The 21,555-nt window shown below is 40.9% G+C and overlaps 1 protein-coding gene across 2 annotated transcripts in view; it reads right to left on the bottom strand.

Moving 5' to 3' along the window:
* Positions 1–21,555, bottom strand: part of DHX40 (DEAH-box helicase 40) — a 91,524-nt gene that overhangs the window by 53,565 nt on the left and 16,404 nt on the right. For both annotated transcript variants that reach the window (XM_040336948.1, XM_040336947.1), the window contains exons 2-11: positions 19,213–19,405; positions 15,101–15,246; positions 13,342–13,461; positions 9,989–10,219; positions 8,926–8,992; positions 8,479–8,610; positions 7,366–7,465; positions 5,448–5,534; positions 5,168–5,350; positions 3,214–3,294 (exon numbers count right to left, since the gene is read on the bottom strand). In XM_040336948.1, coding sequence (XP_040192882.1) covers positions 3,214–3,294; positions 5,168–5,350; positions 5,448–5,534; positions 7,366–7,465; positions 8,479–8,610; positions 8,926–8,992; positions 9,989–10,219; positions 13,342–13,461; positions 15,101–15,246; positions 19,213–19,396 — 1,331 coding nt within the window. In that variant the 5' untranslated portion in view covers positions 19,397–19,405. The remainder of the gene's footprint in view (positions 1–3,213; positions 3,295–5,167; positions 5,351–5,447; positions 5,535–7,365; positions 7,466–8,478; positions 8,611–8,925; positions 8,993–9,988; positions 10,220–13,341; positions 13,462–15,100; positions 15,247–19,212; positions 19,406–21,555) is intronic.

Genomic DNA, 21,555 nt, shown 5'->3' on the forward strand with positions numbered 1-21,555 from the left:
AAGGCGCGGCTTTGAAATCATTCACGCTCGCAGCATGGGGGACTGTCACCGCTGGAAAAAAAAAGTGAGTATTGAGACCGTACCCGGCGTATAAGACGACCCCCGACTTTGGATGCATGTTTTTGCATCCAGAAAGTCGTCTTATACGCCGGAAAATACGGTATGTGGATCTGCCCCCTGATGTCTCTCCAACGCACCCGCAAAGAAAAAAAAAAAAGTTTTTTTTTTTTTTTCTTCCTTTTTTTTTATTATTTTTTGCGTAGTTCGGGGGGTCCCCATCTAAGGGGTTAGACAAGTAGGGTATATTGATGACAAGGAAACAGATGGGAGGATGTGCTTGAAGTACATACATTTTGAACTAGGGGAGCAGACAAAGTAGGTCAAAATCGGTAACGGGTGTATTTAAGATTAGAGTGAAAACTGAATTGGCTATAACTATGTTTTTGGGTCTGTGTCTGTTTTTTTTTTTTTGAAGAGACATTATGTCTAGAATAATGTAATGTATGGTTGTATTTAATTGTATGATAATCTCTTGTGACCTTGTTATAAAAGAAAAAGGAAAATAAAAGAGTAAATATGAAAAAAAAAAAAAAAAGTAGTAAGGGTAGATTTAGACATGTGTCTAACTCTCTCTTGCTTCTGAAGCCCAATGTACATTTGGATAGAGCTTCAGAGGCTACTGACAGGTGGTGAGGAAGCAATGAGACGCCTCCTCACCACCAGCTTTAACCCCATTTTATCAACAAATGCACCGCAACCACATGCATTGCACAAGGTTGCAGGGAGTTTGCGCGGCTTCCCCTCCACATGAATATGTAGTGTTGGGCGGAAGACATCGCTACAGGTTGGGTAAAGTATGCTGCGGGTGCAAAGCATCATGGCATCAGCACCCTATCCACTGCCTATCACAGCTTAAAGCAGAGCTCCACCCAAAAGGGGAAGCTCTGCTTGTTTGCACCCTCCCCCTCTCCACTGGCACATTTGGCACTTTTTGGAGGGGAGCCTGGTTTTGAGAGGTACCTGCTCCCACTTCTGGGTAGGATCGATGCAGCAATCTACGACGCTGCTTGGCCCCTCCTCCTTCGGCCTTCTGAGACGCACACAAAAGAATGCGGAACCATTCACAAAGCGCAGTGCGACTCGATCATGCACAGAAGAAAACCGGCTGTGACGCCGGGAGGCGTCACTGCCGGTTTCCCTTAGTGAAGATGCTGGCACCTGCACCCAAAGCCCATTAAAAGAATCGGCTCGGGGTGCTGACATCACTGGATCCCTGGATAGACAAGTGTCCTTGTATGAAAAGTCAGCAGCTACAGTATTTGTAGGGGAGAGAGGAAGAATTTGTATGCATGCAGTTCCAACAATCCTGCATGTTTTGCGTACAGGTAGCTAAATCACATAACTATGGTACATGAGTCCACCTGTACAATATGAACTGCTGCTGGCAATTGAGGTCAGGTTTAGTGCTTGCTGCAAAGCAACTACCAACAAACTGGAGTAGTACATGGTTACTCAACTTAGAATACTTTCAACGTTTTTTGTAATTTTAACGCTACACACAATGACATGTGGTATGAAGGAAGCAAGCTTGAAGTTGGTTAAATTTAACACTTTATTAATAGGAATGATGCCACAAAAAAACAGCATCATTTGAAGCTGGAAGGACCCAATGCAACTGCTCTGGCACACTCTTAACCAGCCGTCATTAGCAACACAGTTTGCTATGGCAAAGGAACTGCATCTACAGGTTCTGGGTTTGTTACAATAGTTAAATGCAGGCAACAATGTAAAAATCCACAGTACATGCCCAGGTTCGTGTACTGGGATTGTCCTGACATAACAAATTGATTGTGTTGTGTTATTTTTAGGGGGTGGGACTGTAAAGAGACCACTGAGAGAGGAGAAAGCAAAGCAATTCTAATACATACAAAAGCCCATCAAAACAGACCCTTAGGTCCCCCATTCACACACAAGTGAGAGGAATGGAGGAATTGTATTCTGACAGTGTAGGAGTCCATAGTCATTTAAAAAAATATACAACAATACCTCGGTTCACAAACAACTTGGTATTTGAACAGAAATGTCCACAAAAATTTGCTTCAGTGCGCAAACTCCGTTTCGGTTTACGAACATGAGCCACTGCCATCTTCCCTGCTTTGACATGTTCATATTGAGAAGAGCAGTGCAAGATGAATGTCTTAGGCGAACCAGTCCACTCAGAAAGGGGTTTCTGCCTCCTGACTACCATGAGGGTGGGCTCACTTGATTGGGAATCATGGAAAAACAGTTCATATGAATTCTAGAACTTTATCATGCCCTCAGATGATCATTTTCTGGGTGCACAGTGCTGTTTTCTGGCCCCTAGATTAGTCATTTAAATTGGGGTTTGGGATTGTTTCAAACAAGAATTAAAGAGATATAGTTTTATTTTTTCAGCATAATGTAAAAGACCGTATATGTAATATATGTTCAAAATCCTTTTGTACATACATTTCAGGATTTTATGTATAAACAAAAAAGGTAAAAAGTACCGTATTTGCCAGCGTATAAGACGACCTTTTGTACTTAAAATTTGGCTCAAAAATCTGGTGTTGTCTTATACGCCGGATGCAGACTGTGGGCGTCCATTTTTTAAAAGCCGTGCCTCCTCCTCGTGCTGTCCTGTGATAGGCTCAGTGATCCGCCTATCAAGGAGGTCCGTGATAGGCGGAACACTGAACGCAGGCTCTGCTGGGAAACTGAGTGTTCCGCCTATCACGGAACAGCACGAGGAAGAGGCGCGGCTTTTAAAAAATGGAGGCCCGCAGTCTGACTCACTCTGCCAGGCATAAAGTAATGAAGATCAGCGACGGCGATGTGAGGTGAGGCAATGGCACAGTGAGGGGTCATCTTATATGGCAAGTATATCCCAAAACCAACATTTTAGTTGGAAAATTAGGGGGTCGTCTTATACGCCCAGTCGCCTTATACGCCGGCAAATGACTTGCGCTGCGCTGAAAAAAGTACTGCATGTCATACTTCTTCCCAGCTCACACCACCACCGGGAGAAGACAATGATTATCGCTAGTGACTATATCATCCACTAGCTATAATCACAAGAGAATCCGGGAGGCTGATTGATCAATCAACTTGGTACATTCAGCCTGCTCTATAACGATTCGAACCTTGCATGGCCAGCCTTACTTGGGAAAACCTGTAGAAAAGATTGTTTACCTGTCAATTGCACTGCACTGATATAGCTTCCTGAGTGCTTCTAAAATAAACCTTTCTTCAGGGGGGTCCAAGTACGGGAACCTGCAGACAATAATTTAGTTAAATCAACAAAAATGTATTTACTATGAAATGTACGGTATGTAGTAATTTTTTCTGGTAAATCATGTAAGGAACAGCAAAAGAATGCAAAATTCTTAAAGTGCAGACCTATTTTCACGATTTTATACACCTGTATCAGCATCACTAATGGTCCTGGTTTCAACCACCATTAGGACGCTGTCTACATGGAGTTTGTAGGTTATCCCTGCCTTGTGTTTGTACAGGGTGCCACACTCCAAAAACAAAATGGTACGTTAAAAGGCTTCTGCTGTAAATTGCTCTATGATCTTTACTATTACATGGTGTGAACACGATCAGAACATTAACTGTAAGCTTTAATTACACTGATCCATGTACGTGTTAAAAAAAAAGAAAAAAGTGTAGCAGCGTATGATAGTGCTAAGGGAGAGGACATACATGTGTGAGCATTGTATACTATATGAAAGAATAATATGTTTAAATACTGATATAATAATAATTCAGCCATGTGCTATTATATCCAAATACTGGGGGCAAGACACCAACTGACAATGACACCAACAGAGTGTCTACTGGAAACATGCTATATATGCTCATGTAAACAAATTGAAACAATATAATTTGATTTCTATAGTGTAAAAAACACACATCAGGAGTGTATCCTTCCTCACACAGTTCCTTGATAAGATCATCACTGACATGCATATGTATTAGAGGGATTATAACATAATAAACATATGTAGGAAGGTTTTATTGAGATGGTATATGGTACCGGCCAGACTGGCCACCTTTGTACCCGGTGCCACCCCGGGGTGCTTTAGGGGATGTGGCAGGTGGGATCCACTTATCAACTATGGTGGACCTGCCCCAAGGTCAGGAGATTTTGGATCAGGGTCTATAACTTTATATATTCCCTCACCCAGATTAACTTGACAAAGTCCACAAAACACGCACTCCTGGGTGGCAGGGTAGACAAAGCCTCCAGACTCCAAAATAACTATAGCCAGAAATTGGAGGTCAGCGGCCCTACTATTTGACCAGCTCAAACACAAAATGACGTGGCTCATGTTAAAGGAAAGGTCAACAGCTATTGTACAAGATAAGATGAAGCCGTTTCACAAAGTATGGGACCCATGGATCAGGTACCTGACAAATGACCCCAGGACGATCACAAACTAGATTCATTCCTGCACGAAAAGTCACTGAGCGCGGAGCCATGATCCCCCCCCTCCCCCTAATTTTCCTTCTTTGCTCTCCCCTCTGTATTTTTATTTTTTCTCTTCTTTGTTCAACCCCTCCCCTCTTTCTTTTAACGTTTATATGTTTAGTTTTTATTCTTGTCCCTTTTTTACCCCCCGCAAGACATTGTTAAATTGGGGTGTGGAGGGTACCCTCCGTGACCAGAAGGGCTAGACTCCCCCGATGGAAGGATGGGGAGCTGGTGTTTCCTAGCGGGCAGGACTCTATGGCCTGTGATAGGGAGCATGCTTTATGCCACGGATAAAGTAGTACTGCATATAGTGTAAGAATCTTGGTTGAGAATGGCCTGTACGCCATAAACATTTGAGCGACTAAGATATAATTCACTTCACAATTAGGATATGACAATGGGCCATGCATGCTATAAGTGGAGGATTCCTTGAGTGTATAAAATGTATGACGCGCTAAAGACAATGTATGAAGCACAATGAAAAGCAGAGATTTTTGTTATTTGTACTGTAAAAATTATTGAAAAAATAAACATATGTAGGACCTCAGGGTATCTTCACTAGCTGCAACACAGCCCAAGTACAGGTACTGCTCTTGCAACAACAGTAACACTACCACTGGTTTCTATAAAGTAGTAAAGACATAAAGTAAACATTTTGTGGAATACCTGATAACATCATTTACTTCCAGGCATTTAAGGGTTAGAATGACAGATGTTAGACTGGTGCGTTTGATCTCAGGTATCATGTGATCTGGCATACATTTTTCCCAGAACTCTTCGCTGTAAATTCGGTAGCATTTTCCAGATGCCGTCCTGCCTGCTCTGCCCGCTCTCTGCACTGCTTCACTTCTTCAGGAAAAGGAAATCAGAGCAAGAGTTACATATTTCGAGTGAAAAATTTCATTTTGGCCAACAATATATTCATTATATTCTTTCTGCTGCTTACTTTGAAATGGGAACTATTTCTAAAACATCGAGTCCAGCCCTGGGATTGTGGTTTAACTGCTTCACAAATCCACTGTCTATTACATACCTGAAAATAAATGGAAAAACTGTTAAGGTAAACATCTGATAGGAAAAATAAATATTAAGCAAAAAATGTTTATACGTGGGTTTCCTAGTTCCGGATATCCTTACCCTTTTTAAAGGGAAAGTATGTAATGTACATTCAGTTAGCAAATTTTTCTGCTAAAATGGCAATATTTTCTGTAGAGTATTTATTTGACTTATAGATTTTTACATGCTTTCTCATTCATTTTCTTTTAGTATTGAATCTAAAGATTTGTAGAGTAGCCAGTAGAGGGGGCTTTATGTTAATCGCAAAGAGATCAGCCACACAGAGAGTACATTTTTTATCAGTGGGTCTGCAGACTCTCAAACTAGCAATGTGAGAAGGAACAGTAAAGTATGACAATTAGGGATTGGGGATGAGCAAATATGTCTGGGTTTGGTTCCTTGGGAAGGAGGGGAGCATTGGTGGAGTACAAGGCCCAGCATTTTACTATAGGGGCATTGGTGGACTACAAGGCCCAGCATTTTACTATAGGGGACATTGGTGGATTACAAGGCCCAGCATTTTACTATAGGAGGCATTGTTGGGACTAAAATGCTGGGCCTTGTCGTCCACCAATGCCTCCTATAGTAAAATGCTGGTCCTTGTAGTCCACCAATGCCCACTATAGTAAAATGCTGGGCCTTGTAATCCACCAATGCCCCCTATAGCAAAATGCTGGGGCTTGTAGTACACCAATGCCCCTATAGTAAAATGCTGGGCCTTGTAGTCCACCAATGCCGCTATAGTAAAATGCACCAATGCTGTAGTGTCAGTGTGTAGTGGTCTGTGTGTGTATTGTGTAGCGGTCTGTGGGTAGTTTATTGTGTAGAGGTCAGTTTGTATTGTGTAGCGGTCAGTGTGAAGTGGTCTGTGGGTAGTATATTGTGTAGCGGTCAGTGTGTATTGTGTAGCGGTCAGTGTGTATCGTCTGGGGGAGGCACCACAGGATTAGCTCGCACAGGGCGCCTGAACACCTAAGGCTGGCCCTGTCAGTAAGGAACTTCTATAGGATTTTCTAAAAGATTTAACAAGCCAGTATGATTTTTTCTGCTAGCAACCACACAAAACTGAAATAATTGCGTGTGGAGTTCAATTACTAACTGGACTACCTAGTTACCCAACAACTACAAGCAGCAGAATATTATGGAAACCAAGAACAGCTTTATAGATATACATTAAAGTGCAAGTTCACTATTTCACCGAAAAAAAAAAAAAAAATGAAAAAAAGGTTTTTCCAAAGCCCTGTACACACGGGTCGAATGTAGGGAGACAACGGCTGGTTAAAAAAAAAAAGCCAACATTCAGCCCATGTGTATGTCCGCCAGTGCGACAGAAGGCCGGCTTCTGTTGGACATGCATGCTGGAAAACCAGCATTCAAACAGACTCCCGATCAGCGCTCTCAACCAATGGCAGAGCGTGCTGATTGGAGTGTTCTAGTGGGGGGGGGGTGCTCCCCAGTCAGAACATAACAGCTAAGTGGGGGAGATCGCTGAACTAACCTTGCATGGTTACTTCAGCTGACAGTTTTTTTTTGTGCAACCCAGTGGGTTAATGTGTAAAACTGTTAATCTGTACCCGGCTTTAGGAGTGACCATATGATGTCTGCTACTCCACACCTTTTGTGAAATGCACAGTCTCTCTGCAAGGCTGTCACATTATAAAATGTACATATAAAATGGGAATGTGTCTGTTTTTCCTGGTTGTGGTACCCCACTAAAAAAGTTAGTAAACTACGGTACATCGATACCAGTACAATTGTCCAATCTGGAGACAAACATCAAAGGACAAAAACAATATAAAAGTCTGCACCTTATTCCTTCAATGGTCACAGATGTTGCAGCAATATTTGTGGCTACTACACATTTTCTGATCCCTTTAGGGGGAGGGATAAATATTCTTTTTTGCTGATCTGGAAAACAAATTATCACTATATTTTTTATTTGAGCAAATATATTACTGCCAACACTGAGAAGTACTGAAAATGCACATGGGCACAGAACAGACAATAGCATAGTCAATTAAAAATATCATGCAAGTCTGCCCATACAGCTAAACAGAACATTTCAACAAAGTTTTAATAACGTACTAGAATAAAATATTAGACAAAAGATCTAAAAGAACCTCTCTTTTAAAATATAAAAAAAAATACATACAGTACTGAAGGCTGCCATTGCTGACCTACCTTTCCTCCGAAAATGCTGGTTGTCATTCTGATCCAAACCCTTCAATACTTACTACGTGAAACATAAACACAGATCAGATCTAATCCCACTCTGACCTTATAATTGGCATGCTTCTTCCAGGCCAGTAATGCCTTGTATACACAATCTGAATTTCCGATGAAAAAAGTCAGCCAGAATTTTTTCATCGCATATTTTGATCGTGTGTGGGCCCCATTGGACTTTTTTCCGTCAGGGGTTAGAAATAGAACATGTTTTATTTTTTTCCCGATATAAAAAAATCCTATCGGAAATTCCGATCGTCTGTGTGGAACTCCGATGGAGAAAAAAACACGCATGCTCAGAATCAAGTCGACGCATGCTCGGAAGCATTGAACTTGGCTCCTCATAGTGTTTTACATCACTGCGTTTTGGACAGTCGGAATTTGACCTGACAGGGTGTATGCAAGACAGCTTGAATGGAATTCCGATGGAAAATTCCATTGGATTTTATCCCATCGGATATTCCGACCGTGTGTACAGGGCATAAGTGTTGAAGGAGGACAAAAAAGTACTTTTCTCAGGAGGAGCTAGCAAAGGCAAGTCATGCATTTTTCCTAGTTTGTGTCCTTTAAATTACTAAATCGAATGCTCAGAGTTGTACATACATTAATATATTCTGTTTAGGAAATTGATTAATAGAATACAATGAATATTATTGCCATAATTCTTTTAAAAGCAAAGTAAAAAAAAAACATGTTACCTGTAGCCATAGAGCCATACAATGGCAAAATTAGCAGGCCTTCCACTGAAGAGTCATAAACATCATGGCGATAGTCAATCAGTTCAGCCTTTTCAAATAGCATGTCACAAGCCTTCTCAATCTCTGATTGGCCTAAAACAGGACACAATTATTGTAACTGCAATAAAATGATATAAGAGCTACTTAAAGATGACAATGAGACAGGGGCTACAACAACTTTAGGGGCCCATTTACACTAGATGTGGTGGTGTGTGCAAAAAAAAAAAAAAACTTAGAATCTCTGTAAGGTTTGTATGGCTGTCCTTATCTGCTTTGGGGAGATTACCTATCACTTCCTGTTGTGTCATCAAAACAGACATCACACTTTTGTTACCAATTATGTGATAAATCATATATGCAGATATATTTAAACACATGCCATTTTACCCTTCTTTTAAATCATCTTACCTGTAAGAAAAACAAGAATATCCCCAGCAGGATCATTTAAATGCGTCTGTATGGTGATCTTTACAGTCTAGAAAAAAAACAAAAATAAAAACATAATACAATATTTCTGACACAAAAGACTTCCAGCAATCAAAGCCGAAGTAAACTCTAGCTGAATAGATTTTATTTTTCTAAAGCACTGTTAAAAAAAAAATTTGCATTTTTTAAATAAAATGTTTGTTTTAACTTTATTCATCCTTTGTTGCAAATCAATGTTACTGATCTCTTTCAGCCTCTTTGCAGTCACTTCCTGTCTACATCTATTTCTTATGCCCTGTACACACGATTGGTTCGTCTGAAAACGGTCCATCGGTCCGTTTTCATCAGACGAACCGATCGTGTGTTGGCCCCATTATTTTTTTCCCCCATCGGTGAAAAACAAGAGAACCTGTTTTAAATTTTTCTTATGGTTAAAAAACCAATAGAAAAAAAACGATCGTCTGTGGGGAAATCCATCGGTCAAAAAGCCACGCATGCTCAGAATCAAGTCGACGCATGCTCGGAAGCATTGAACTTAATTTTTCTCAGCACGTCGTCGTGTTTTACATCACCGCGTTGGACACGATCGGATCTTTAACCAATGGTGTGTAGGCAAGACTGATGAAAGTCAGCTTCATCGGATATCTGATGAAAAAATCCATTGGTTCGTTTTCATTAGACGAACCGATCGTGTGTACAGGGCATAAGGGTAGGTTTCCCATTGGTGACAAAAGTGGACAATGGCTGCATGTGTGCTGCCACTTAGTCTCCATCAGAAGCCCATATAGTAAAAACACAGGGACACAGCATCATCACTTTATAACAGGGAGGGCCTGAATAATGGACCACCTTCATAGATGGATCACTATTTTTAATTAAAGCTGCAGACTTAACAATAATAAAAATTATACGATTTTATTGACCGGGTTCATTAAAGGGTATCATACACTGGATTATTTGTCACTGTACTGTGCATGCTGAACCAGATTGCTTTAAAATATATCTAGTGTTTATTGTTAGTTATGTGAAGTGCTGAATCACACACCTCTGCAATGTACGCAGTGTTGTCCTTGTCTCGTGGGCCGATAAGGTTAAGGAATTTCTCTTTAATTGGAAAGACTTTTCCTGGAATTGTGACTACTGGGCAGTTATTGAAAAACTCAGAAAGTCGTTCAATATCCAATGTGGCAGACATCACGATAACTTTGAGGGGGAACTTCCTTTTTGAAGGATCCTTTGACAGGAACTGTTTTCTTAGTAGACCAAACAATATATCCTTGGGAAAAAAAAAAACACGTCATCACTTTCAACATGATTTACAAAATGAAAGCATATAAGAATTCTATCAGCATGCAAAGCAAATATCTTATTTGACATATTGTGACACGTTTTGTAGCTCAGTGATAGTACCAAAACAGTGAGTTCACTCCACGTCACTTATTCTAAAAAGAACATTAAAAGCTCATACAGGTATGTCTTCCCACACAGGGGTTCTCACCATCAATATGAACAAAACATAAAATTCAGCCGTCTGTTCTCTTGCAGCTTTACTGCTCTGAGTAGTACCTCTTGATCCTCCTGACCATTGGTACCTCTTGGTCCTCCTGACCATCAAACACGTCCCAGTGTTCATGCAAAGACGTTGCACCCCAGCTCTGTGTCTTTCCTTGCAGCTTCCCAGCCGCTTTGTCCCTCAAGGACTAATGCCGCGTACACACGATCAGGCTTTTGCCCGGTCAAATTTCATAGGAATTTTTACGGAATTCCATCAGAGAAAAATAGAACATGTTCTATATCAAAACTCTGATGGAGTTCATTGGAATTTCAGATGAAAAAACTCTGATGGGGCTACACACGATCGGAATATCCGATGGAAAAAGTCAGTCAGACTTTTTCCATCGGAAAATCCGATCGTGTGTACGCGGCATAAATCTCGGGCCTTTGTTTGTCCTGACCTTGACACCATGGTGCATATGAGCACCTCTCACAGCTCCTGTCACACACTGACCCCCTTCTCAAATGAAGCCTGTGCCATTAGAGTGCTGGCTTCTTACAAAACCTGGCGTAAACCACCATTTTAAAACAGTGGCACAGGCTTGCCCCGCCACAATATGCATATAAAGTATATAGTGTACGGATGTGTTCTAAAGCACTGACTCTAGTCAAAGTAATAGCCAACGTTTACAATCTAAAAAAAAATTTTGGTATATTTTCCGTTTGCAATATGTTTATTATTTTAAGAAAATATAGAATTTGCATACATTCATTTGGATCAGAATTCAGGACAAAGCATTATATGTAACAGGTTGTATAACGTAGTATGTTATATTACGACATAGGAGAGGAAGATCAACATAGTATAAAGGCACTGAAAACCCTGTACCTTAAACTACAAACAGCCTGACAGGGGTAGGCATGATCCAAACACCTCTCAAGCCCTAAATGGGCAAGTCCACTAACAGACATCTTTAGCAAATGTAAGCAAGTGCTAACATAGCAGGATGACATCAAACAAACAAAAAAAAGGGAAAGAAGAAAGATTAAGGCTAGGTTCACGTCACGATTTTTACATCCGATAATCGGACCGTTAAATCGGATGGAATCGTATATGAAAAAATCGTATGTAATCGGATCAGTCATCCGATTACATACGATTTAGATTGACCACAATATAAAAAAAAAAATCGGACACGATTTTAATACAAAATCGGACACGATTTTAATACGATTTCAAATCAGGACCAAAAATCGTGGTCAAACACGATTTTTGATGCGATTTTAAATCGTATCAAAACGGATGCGGATCAAATCGGATGCATTAATGAATGGAAGTGAATGGATACGTTTTGCCATACAGATTTGTACGATTTTAAACCTAAAATCGTGAGAACAAGTAGGATGATAAAATCGTGGTGTGAATGCACCCTAAGAAGAGGGAAGAATACAGGAAGTGAAAGTGTGTACCAAGAATAACAATTTCAAGAGCTTACTCCTCCTGTGTCAGATCCCAGTGCCCCGACACCCCACATATTTTATACCGGAGATTGCGAATAGCTTAGCCAAGGATTTTAGACCTTTTCAAATCTGGACTGCTTTTTCTAAAGGATACTGAAAAGCTTTGGAGGCATATAACGTTTTGTGGGCCACTCTACAGCCACCAGACCCTCAGATTCATTTCAATATACAAGAGTGGAAAGTCTTTAAGTGCGAGGAATAGATAGGGATGAATAAAGCCTGAAAAGTAGTAATGTACAATATTCTGGGCAACAGAATAATTTTGATAGTGGCTATTCTGCCTATCCATAAGAGGGAATGCGATGACCATGTCCTCCTCCGAGGAAGGCCCCATAAAAAAGATATGTAGTTTGGCCAGTAAAGAGATGTTATCTCTGAAGTTTAGAAACTATGGTATATTTTCAGTGGATCTTTCTTTATGATGAGCAGACATTACACACTGAGGCCACGTTCACACGGTCGATCCAAACCGATGAGAATGGTCCGACGGACCGTTTTCATCGGTTCACTGCTGAAGTGGCCTGATGGTCTGATGTGCGTACACACCATCAGTTCAAAAACCGATCGGGTCAGAACGCGGTGATGTAAAACACACGACGTGCTCAAAAAAACAAAGTTCAATGATTCTGAGCATGCGCGGGTTTTGAACCGATGCGTTTGTGTAAGTAAAAATAAGCTACAAGTAATGTACCTACACGCGACCGGAAATTCCAACAAGAAAACCATGGATTGAACGTTGGCTCAAACTTGTGTTGCATACATACAGTCACACAAATCTTGTCGGAAATTCCGACCATCAAGAACGCGGTGACGAGCAGATTTTTTGATAGAACTTTTTCCCTCGGAAAAATAGAGAACCTGCTCTCAATCTTTTGTTGGCGGAAATTCCAACAGCAAAAGTCCGATGGAGCCTACACACGGTCGGAATTGACAACCAAAAGCTCACATCAGACTTTTCTTGTCGGCATTCCAATCATGTGTACGCGGCATTAGCCCTATTATGGGAGAAACACATTAGATGGAATAATTCAGGCAGGTGGATGTGACTTTTAGCTTTAATAAATGTATACATGGAGTTCATTTTGTGTGCATTTTTGAATTTATTTTTTTATTGTATGTTCTACTACTACTACTACTACTGAAAATAGAGCCTACATACCATGAGCAAATACAGAGGCTTACATATACATGCATATTTACAACTGTATAAAGAATCAAGTTTTTTTTTGAATAGTAACTTTTATCAGAGCACATACACATCTATTATTATCCAGTACCTCAAACCATATACTGTAAACAGAAAAAGTACTGGATATAAATATAAAACATGAACAAATTTATAAATCAGCTATCTGGTTAGTGTGGACTTGCACATATACTTACAGTACTTAAACTTCGTTCATGAGCTTCATCCAAAACAATTGTACTGAATTTCAGGAGATCAGGGTCTGTCAGAGTGTGCCGCAATAAACACCCGTCAGTCAAGTACAAAATGTCAGTTTTCTATAGTATATAAAATGGTTTAAGGTTTTACAATGTATGCAGTCATTTCACACATTTGTACAGCATTCTTCATTTGCAAATTCTAGTGTTCTAACATACAGTAAACCTATATGGCAATAAACACAACGTGCTATAATATGCTGCTAATTGCAGCTCTTTTTCGACCATGTAGCTTTGTTGAGCTTGAAAATGTATGTAGACATTAGACTAATAAAGAATTAAGCTGGTCATACATGGATCAAAATTTGGCTGGTTCCTGCAGCTGTTCTTGTTCATGAGAATTAAATCTATTAATCAACTGCTCATGAACCGGCTTGTTGGCAATTTTTCACTCATTCAGCCAATCAGCTGGAGCACTGATCAGTGTATTCAGATGGCAGGTGAGTTCCACTATTAGAATACAATGACACAGCAGAGAGTATTCCCATATCCACATTGATATGTTTTTGTTTAGCCAGCTTTAAAAACTTTGTTGGGATTTTACTGCTGTGTCCCTATCAGGTAGATGTAACTTCTAAATTTGTCCTGGTGACAACTGTCACCGTTATTACCAGAAGGGACAAGGTAAAATATGGACACCTATTTTGGTGGAAACCATCTAAGAGAGTCTTGTTTTGTAGAGATTTACTCTTACTTGTTGTTGTGTCTCTGGGACAGGAAGTAAAAGGAAATCTTCACAGAAAAAAATAAAAATAAAAAAAATATTTAACAGGGGATTTAAAGTGGTTGTTAAGCCACTATAGTATATTCATGCCATCCCCTCTGTTAAATACCGATTATGTGTCCCAGTGCCTGTGCTATATAGAAAAGATGCTAAATTCTACCTTATATCAGAGCATCTCCCGGGGCTCACATGACTCCTTGCCTCTCTCCTCTCCCAGGCTAACAACTACAGCCAGCCAGGAGGGGAGGAGAGAGGTGAGCAGTCACGTGAGCGCCGGGAGACGCTCTAATATAAGGCAGAAATCAGCATCTTTTTTTATATAGCATAGACACAACACCGGGACACATATTGTTATTTAACAGAGGGGATTGCATTTATATACTATAGTTATTATTGCAGCAGGATGGGAATGTGGTTGTCACTGTTACTAGCTGACAGGCAGGGGGTTGGGGGATGGGGAGGGGGGGAGAGAGGACAGAGGAGAGCTGCAGATGATGACGGCACATAAACTGACCATGGTGTCAGGGCTCAGCAACCATGATAAACTGGTCAGTTTACAGGAAGGAGGGCAGAACCAGGCAAGATCAGCCAGGTATTTCAGGTATTACAGGGGGCCAAAATTACACAGCGCAAGCACTGTGCTGTATAACATGCTTTAAGGGATCAGGATCATTTTTTTTTTTTTTTTTTTAGGGTAACAAATGCTTTAACCCTACCCTACTCTATCCCAAAAAAACAAAACAAAAACGAGAAAAAAAAATTGGCTATGCACACATTAACTCTAATCAACATGGTTGACAGAAGGCAACCTTGGATATGCTTTCATATACAGAAATGCAAATCTTTTAGCACGTAAAACAGGTAATAGATCTGCATATTAAACAGTGTATTTACACATGTCAGAAGTTTAGCTTAAGAAAATATTATGTTTTACACAATTGCACACAGAAAATTAAGGCTAAAACAGACTCTTACCTGGGTAGTACAGTCGTCAAATCGTACTTGGTAACCTACAGTACTTCCCAATGAGCATTTCATTTCTTCTGACACCCTCTCTGCTACAGATATAGTGGCAACTCTGCGTGGCTGTGTGATACCGAGAATGCCATGTTTTGCAAACCCTTTAAATAAAGTTAATATCACAGTTATTTGATTATTTTTATGAGACCTGGTAATAACACTGGAAAGTAAATCAGTCTGACCCAACTGAGTGCAACTGCACTTGCAAAGAGAACCGTCTATTTAGCCTTTAGTAAATCAATCCCTATATGTAGGGAATGAACCCTTACTTTTGCCCAAGAAAATATAAAAGCAAACACCTATGGGATTTTACAGATGCCCTAACATATACAGTATACACCATAGTTAAAATGTCAGGATTTTCATTTATATTCTTATAAACCTTCCTCAGCACATTCTGGCAAAAGATGGCCCATTAATACACATACCACAATAAATTTTACAGTATGTAAAATATTTCTTCTTCCGTTAACTGTTGTGCTTTCCTCCCTTAATCTGATTGCTTGTATCTTTATCAGTTATGAAAAGGTATTTCCCAAGGTCCTACATGATCGTAAGATCATGGGGGTATTTTTAAAAGGTTATTATTACACAATACATTTTGTGGGTTTGAGAGGTCCCACTTCTTCAGGTTCTGTGAAACACTTAGGAATCCCATACAAATAAAAGAAACAATTTGCCACTCTGCTAACACAAGTCAGTTAATTCCTAGTAGGTTGCGTCCAATCCCTAAGGGGGAGAGATTTGGGATTTTTGTACAACCACCTTGTACAACCACCTCAAACAATGCAGTAGACTTCTTTTCTCTTGGGCAATTATGCAGAAACAACAGAGCAGTCTGGCATAATTGCCCAAGAGAAATTGAGTGCAACCTACTGGGAATTAACTGGTTTGCGTTAGCAGAGTGGCAAGTTGTTTCATTTATTTGGATGGAATTTCTAAGTGTTTCACCTCACCTCTTAAACCTACAAAACACATGGTGTAAAAATTATTGAAAAATACTCCCTGATATTACCATCAAGCAAGAGCTTGGGAAATACCCTGTTCATAAATGACAACGATATATGCAATCGGCTTAAGAGAAGAAAGCACAACAGGTATACACAAATATACAGTTACACAAAATGTTATCTACTGTAAAATGCAATTTTCATATGTTTATTAATGGGCCTTCTTTTTTTATGGATTTGAGGATCAATATTTTATAGGAATACAACTTAAAATGTTGACATTTCAACTATGGTGTACATTGTAAATATGTTAGGCCCTGTACACACGAGAGGATATCCGCTGGAAACGGTCCGCTGGACTGTTTCCAGCGGATAAATCCTCTGGCGGATTTGGATCTGATGGCTGTACTCACCATCAGATCGAAATCCGCGCGGAATCCATCCGCGGTGACTTTCTATTTTCTGCCATTTTGAGGGATGTTGGTGTCCAATAATGTGATATGGGCCATTTATAAGCTCTCTAGGCAACAAAGGGTAGCCTCCATGTGTTTTTTAAGAGCATAATATTTTAAATACATTTTAAATTATGGGTATACACAATAAGCCTTAAAAAAATACACACACACACACACACACACACAACAGACCACCAAAACATATACACAAATCACAATGGTTGCTCCCCCTATTACCATAGCTATACCATAATAAGCAGTGATAATAGGTGATAATGTAACATAAGCAGGTCAGAAGGAAAGCCAGGGATTCCATTTTTATTCATGGAAACAATCTCCTCTTCCCCGCCACTCCTCCTGCAGGCACTGTGACATAGATCAAGGTATCAATGTCAGCATTTAAGTTCCTCACGTCACTACTTACTTCAGCCATGTCCTGTACTTTTCCCTAAGAGGCCTTTAGAAAGCTTCACAACAGCGCACACGGAGCTGCAGTACTACTGTTTGCAAGGGCTGTTTCAAGAAAATTACAGTGAATTGGCAATTTGAAAATACTGACATGCAATCGTTTATCAGTGAGGCAGTGGATGAGTCTATGCAGGGTTAGTCCCTTAAAAAAGGCAGAGAGACACTCAAGGGTAGTCTCCAATGGGCAATCATTTAGGGGAGGACTAGTGGTCAGACGAACCAGTAGTTCAGCCATTTTATTTAGATTTTTGTAATGCATCTCCGTCTGTTTCAGAGCTCAAAGGAGGACATGAGATGGGAGTAGAAGGCAGAAGATCCCCTGCAGAAGGTAGGAGGAAGTACTTTCTAAATCTGAAAAATAAATTGCCATCTTTCACTCTTATGTTTGAAATCAAAGAGCTGAGAGAAGAGGCGTGCGCTAAGACCAACAAGAGGCCCGGTCTCACAAACAGATTTCTGTTCAGCAGGTTCAGAGGCCTGGGATCAGGGTTGCCAACCACCAGTAAATTTACTGACAGTTTGTAAAAATCTGTGATTTTTTTTACAACTGCCAGTAAATATCAGGGGCTGATAATTTCATGCTGTGTTGACTTTTTAAGTGAAAATCAAGCAAATGACTTTGTTTTAGGTATTGTCGGTGTTTCCATATCATGTTTATACTGTTCAAATATTCACTGTGTTAGTTTTCTTTGGGAGTTCTGTCATTTCTCAGGTTGCCAGTAAAAAAATGTGCTCCGCCAGTATATTTTCCATGTTTTGTCAGTAAAAAGTACTGCGGGAGGTTGGCAACTCTGTCTGGGATTCACCTCCCAAAGTGGATGCGGCTCTGCACCACCTGGCTAAGCATGTAACCCATCCACTAGAAGAAGAAGATACAATTCTGACCTAAAAAGTATTTATACTTCACCAGGGGCAGTCTGCAGGCCTTCTCTGGCATTGACGACTATCTCCAGAGTTTGCAACTGTGGACTACTAACAATCAATGTGCCCTTACCTCAGACCTACCTAGGAACTTGATCATCTGAGCATTAGAAGGAATTAAAATAGCCTCAGATTGTATTGCAGAGGCTGCTGTTGATCCTACTTGCCTATTTACTCATATGATAGCCCATTCTGTCACAGGTCACAGAGCTTTGTGGTTAAAGTATTGAGCAGCTGATGCAGGCTCTAAATAGGTTGAGAGGGAGAGGTTTTAAGGGTTAGCTTTCTCAACTCTGGTTATTGACACACTATTCAAGGCAACAAATAGCTATATGAAATGTAGCCACTACCGAGTCTGGAGAAAATTTCAGAATTGTTCCAAGCAGAGAGGAGGTAGATTGGAGGTAGAGCTAAAACACCATTAAAGTTCAGGTTTCAGCACTGTCATCTTTGGCCCACTGGGCTATAAACTCTATGGTTGTGAAACTTCTCCAGGCGGTCATGAAGAATAGGCCTCTTCCTCTGGTGCTTGTTACAGAACCATATTTTTTCCGTCACTTCATGTCTCATTTGGCATCTTTCTCTGCTGACGATTTTTCTCACAATCACCACTTTGGCCCACAGGGTCTCTGAACTTCAGAGTTTCTGCCAAAGAGGTCTTCGAAATGTCATTTGAATTTGGAAATTATGCTGCCATCTTTTGATTCCTCCGTTTCATCCTTGGCAAGTGTGATTTTTGCAAAGGCTGGACTTAGTACCTTGTTTCTCAACTTACCTGAGCAGGACCAAATCCATCAGGAACACAGACAGGCTCTTTATTCTACCTAAGTTTAAAAAAAAATGGTACTGCAGCTTCCAGTCATGTCGGCCTGAATCATGAGAAGGCCAAAGTAAAGAAATCAATATGCAAAGCAACCAATGGGAATACCCCAAACATTAGACCCCTTCAATAGACAGTACAAGGAGGACACGACCCTGGGCTCGGCCTGTTCCCTTGGGGCTGCTGTTTCTTCTGTTTGTTAAAGTTGAATACAGCTTCAGGATACCTACAAAGCTCAGTGAACATTCAAATAAAATGCCATAGATCTGAGAGCTCCTGGGGCACTCATAAGGAAAGGTAAATTGGTGATAATAGTTCATTATGAAACCAAGGTAATGCATGCAAAATTGTATATTTCTGAGATTATAGATTTATAAAGGATAATAAGCGCAACAGTACAGCTATAGGATATTATGGGCATACATAATACAATGACTCCAAGCAAACATTTACCTGCTTTGTAGAGATACTGAGGAAGCTGTGTAGTTTTCCCACTGCCGGTGTCTCCAGTCACAATAAAGAATGAAGTATCCCTGGCCACCTTGATAAGCTTTTCTTTGCATTTTTCAATAGGAAGTCGGGGTAAGTAGGCCTGTTCTAGAGTGCAGCTTTTACTAGGTCTCCCTTTAGATGTCATTTTCCTGTTCTGTAACATAAGGGGTGGCATAAGGTCAGTAAATGGCATAACAAGCTATTAAAATCCCTACCTGTGCCTGTACTTTCTCAGCATGCAGGCTGTATGCAAAGTCAGGCACCATTTCATTGAATTTCAACATATCCACAGGAAAACAGAGCACAGTTATTGTTATACAAACCTTCCCATCAAGCAGCGGATTAGTCGAACTGAAGCAATTGAAAACATAAGGCAGTCATTTACCAAACACCTGTCTAGTTGTGAAAATGAACAGTGTTAATTTAAAGAACTTTATAATGCACAGCTTCTGCTTCAATATTTATTCACATGATCACACAGTTTGGGATTATATGAACTCTGATATTATACATTAAAAAGGAACTACAACCCAATAAACAGTAGCACTTGTTTAAGAACCAGTTCACATTACACTTTCTGCATTCTGAAAAGTGGCCCAATATTGGCCCAATATTCCCCCATCTCCGTGGGTATTGCACTAGACCTTCAGGGACCCGGGGTCCTGAAAGGAACACCACTCCCCTGGACCTATAGAGCATCCTGGTGACAGGGACATTTGGTCCTTGGAAGGCACAAAGCCCAGGAACCCAGAATCCAGCCCTCCAAAGAGAGGCATTATAGGCGAAAACCCCAAAGGACTGGGGCCCGGGTACCGTCCACCTTGGCTGTGAAGCACTCTGGACGGATCCGGTTAGCCTGCCAAGGTCCCAAGGACGTAGAGGCAAAGCTACTGAAACGTGACCAACACCTCAGACACTGGCGAAAAAACTGAGGTACTCCCGGTATGGGAGGGGGTTATATAGGGAGGGGACTTCCTGTCTGAGAGTGCCAGTGTCCATCACCTGAAGGTAGACTCTATAACCCACATAGTAATGGCTATGCTGCTCTGTGTCCCGTGATGTACGATAAAGAAAACAAAATGCAGCAGGTTCTACTTCTACTGTTAACTGCACTAAAACAAAGAAATCTGCACAAATGGCTCTATAATCGCGGCCGAAATCAGGACTGCCAGCGGGAGTGAAATTGTGCGAGTTCAGCTGAACTTGCATGGCTTCACTCCCACAGCCCAGTGTGAACCTGGGCTTTAAGCTATTTTGGAATAAATTTGTGGAGGTCATCTTCTGATGTGGTGCTTCAATCTTAGTCAAAGGACACTTACCTGTTTAGGGATCCAGGGATGTGCGCACCTGAGCCGATTCTTCAATCGTCTTCAGGTGCAGGCACTGGCATCTCTAGTAAGGGGAAACAGGAAGTGAAGCCTTTTTGGCTTCATAGCCTGTATCCTACTGCACATGCGCGAGTTGCGCTGCGCCTTGTTAATGGTCCTGTAGTCTAGGGGGGGGGGTGAACTTCCGGCTCAGAACTATCAAAATCAGATACCCGCTCCCCTCTAAAAAAGCACCAAAAGTGGCTGTAGAAGTGGGTAGGATGCAAACAAGTGGACCTTTACTTTTCTGGGTGAAGCTCAGCTTTAAACTCCAAAAATAAATGAGATAGTGGATATACTGTACTTGGTGTGCAAAAGCTGCCAGTCCAGAATCCAGAAACGAAAGCCCCGTGTACATTCTGAGGAATTACATCGAAGTTTAGAGAACATGTCGGAATTCCGATGTGACTTTGGCCGGTCACAAGTCTGATCGTGTGTACGGGGCTTTAGTCCAAATACAACTCCTATAGGAAATAAAATTATTCTTAGGCCTCATGCACACTGCTGCTCCTAAACTCATGTTTACAGGCTTTTGCCATTTTTTCCCCCAAAGCCCCTGAACTCAACTCAATAAAAGCCTGTGGGGCTGATTTACCAAGCCTTTACTCCATGACTCATGGAGTAAAAGCAGGAGTAGCAGCCGTTTTGCCATTTACTAAAGAAATACGCTGCTAGTGCAGTGTATTTCCCTAGTTACTAATGTGCTCCGTGCGCCCAGGAGAGGGTGCATTGTGCACCAGTACAGACCTGGCGCACGGCACATTAAACTGTAAATTGCGGGGGTTTGGGCGGGAGTTTATTAGGGGGGGAGGTGGGGGGATGCAGGGGAAGCGAAGTGACATGTGTTTTGAAGTGTTTGGCGGGCCGAATTGAAAGGGAAAGTGTTTTTTGAAAACAGATCCCCGTACGCTTGCACAGTGCGCCTGAACCTCGGGAG

This window comes from Rana temporaria, chromosome 2, assembly GCF_905171775.1.
Source record: "Rana temporaria chromosome 2, aRanTem1.1, whole genome shotgun sequence".
NCBI lineage: Eukaryota > Metazoa > Chordata > Amphibia > Anura > Ranidae > Rana > Rana temporaria.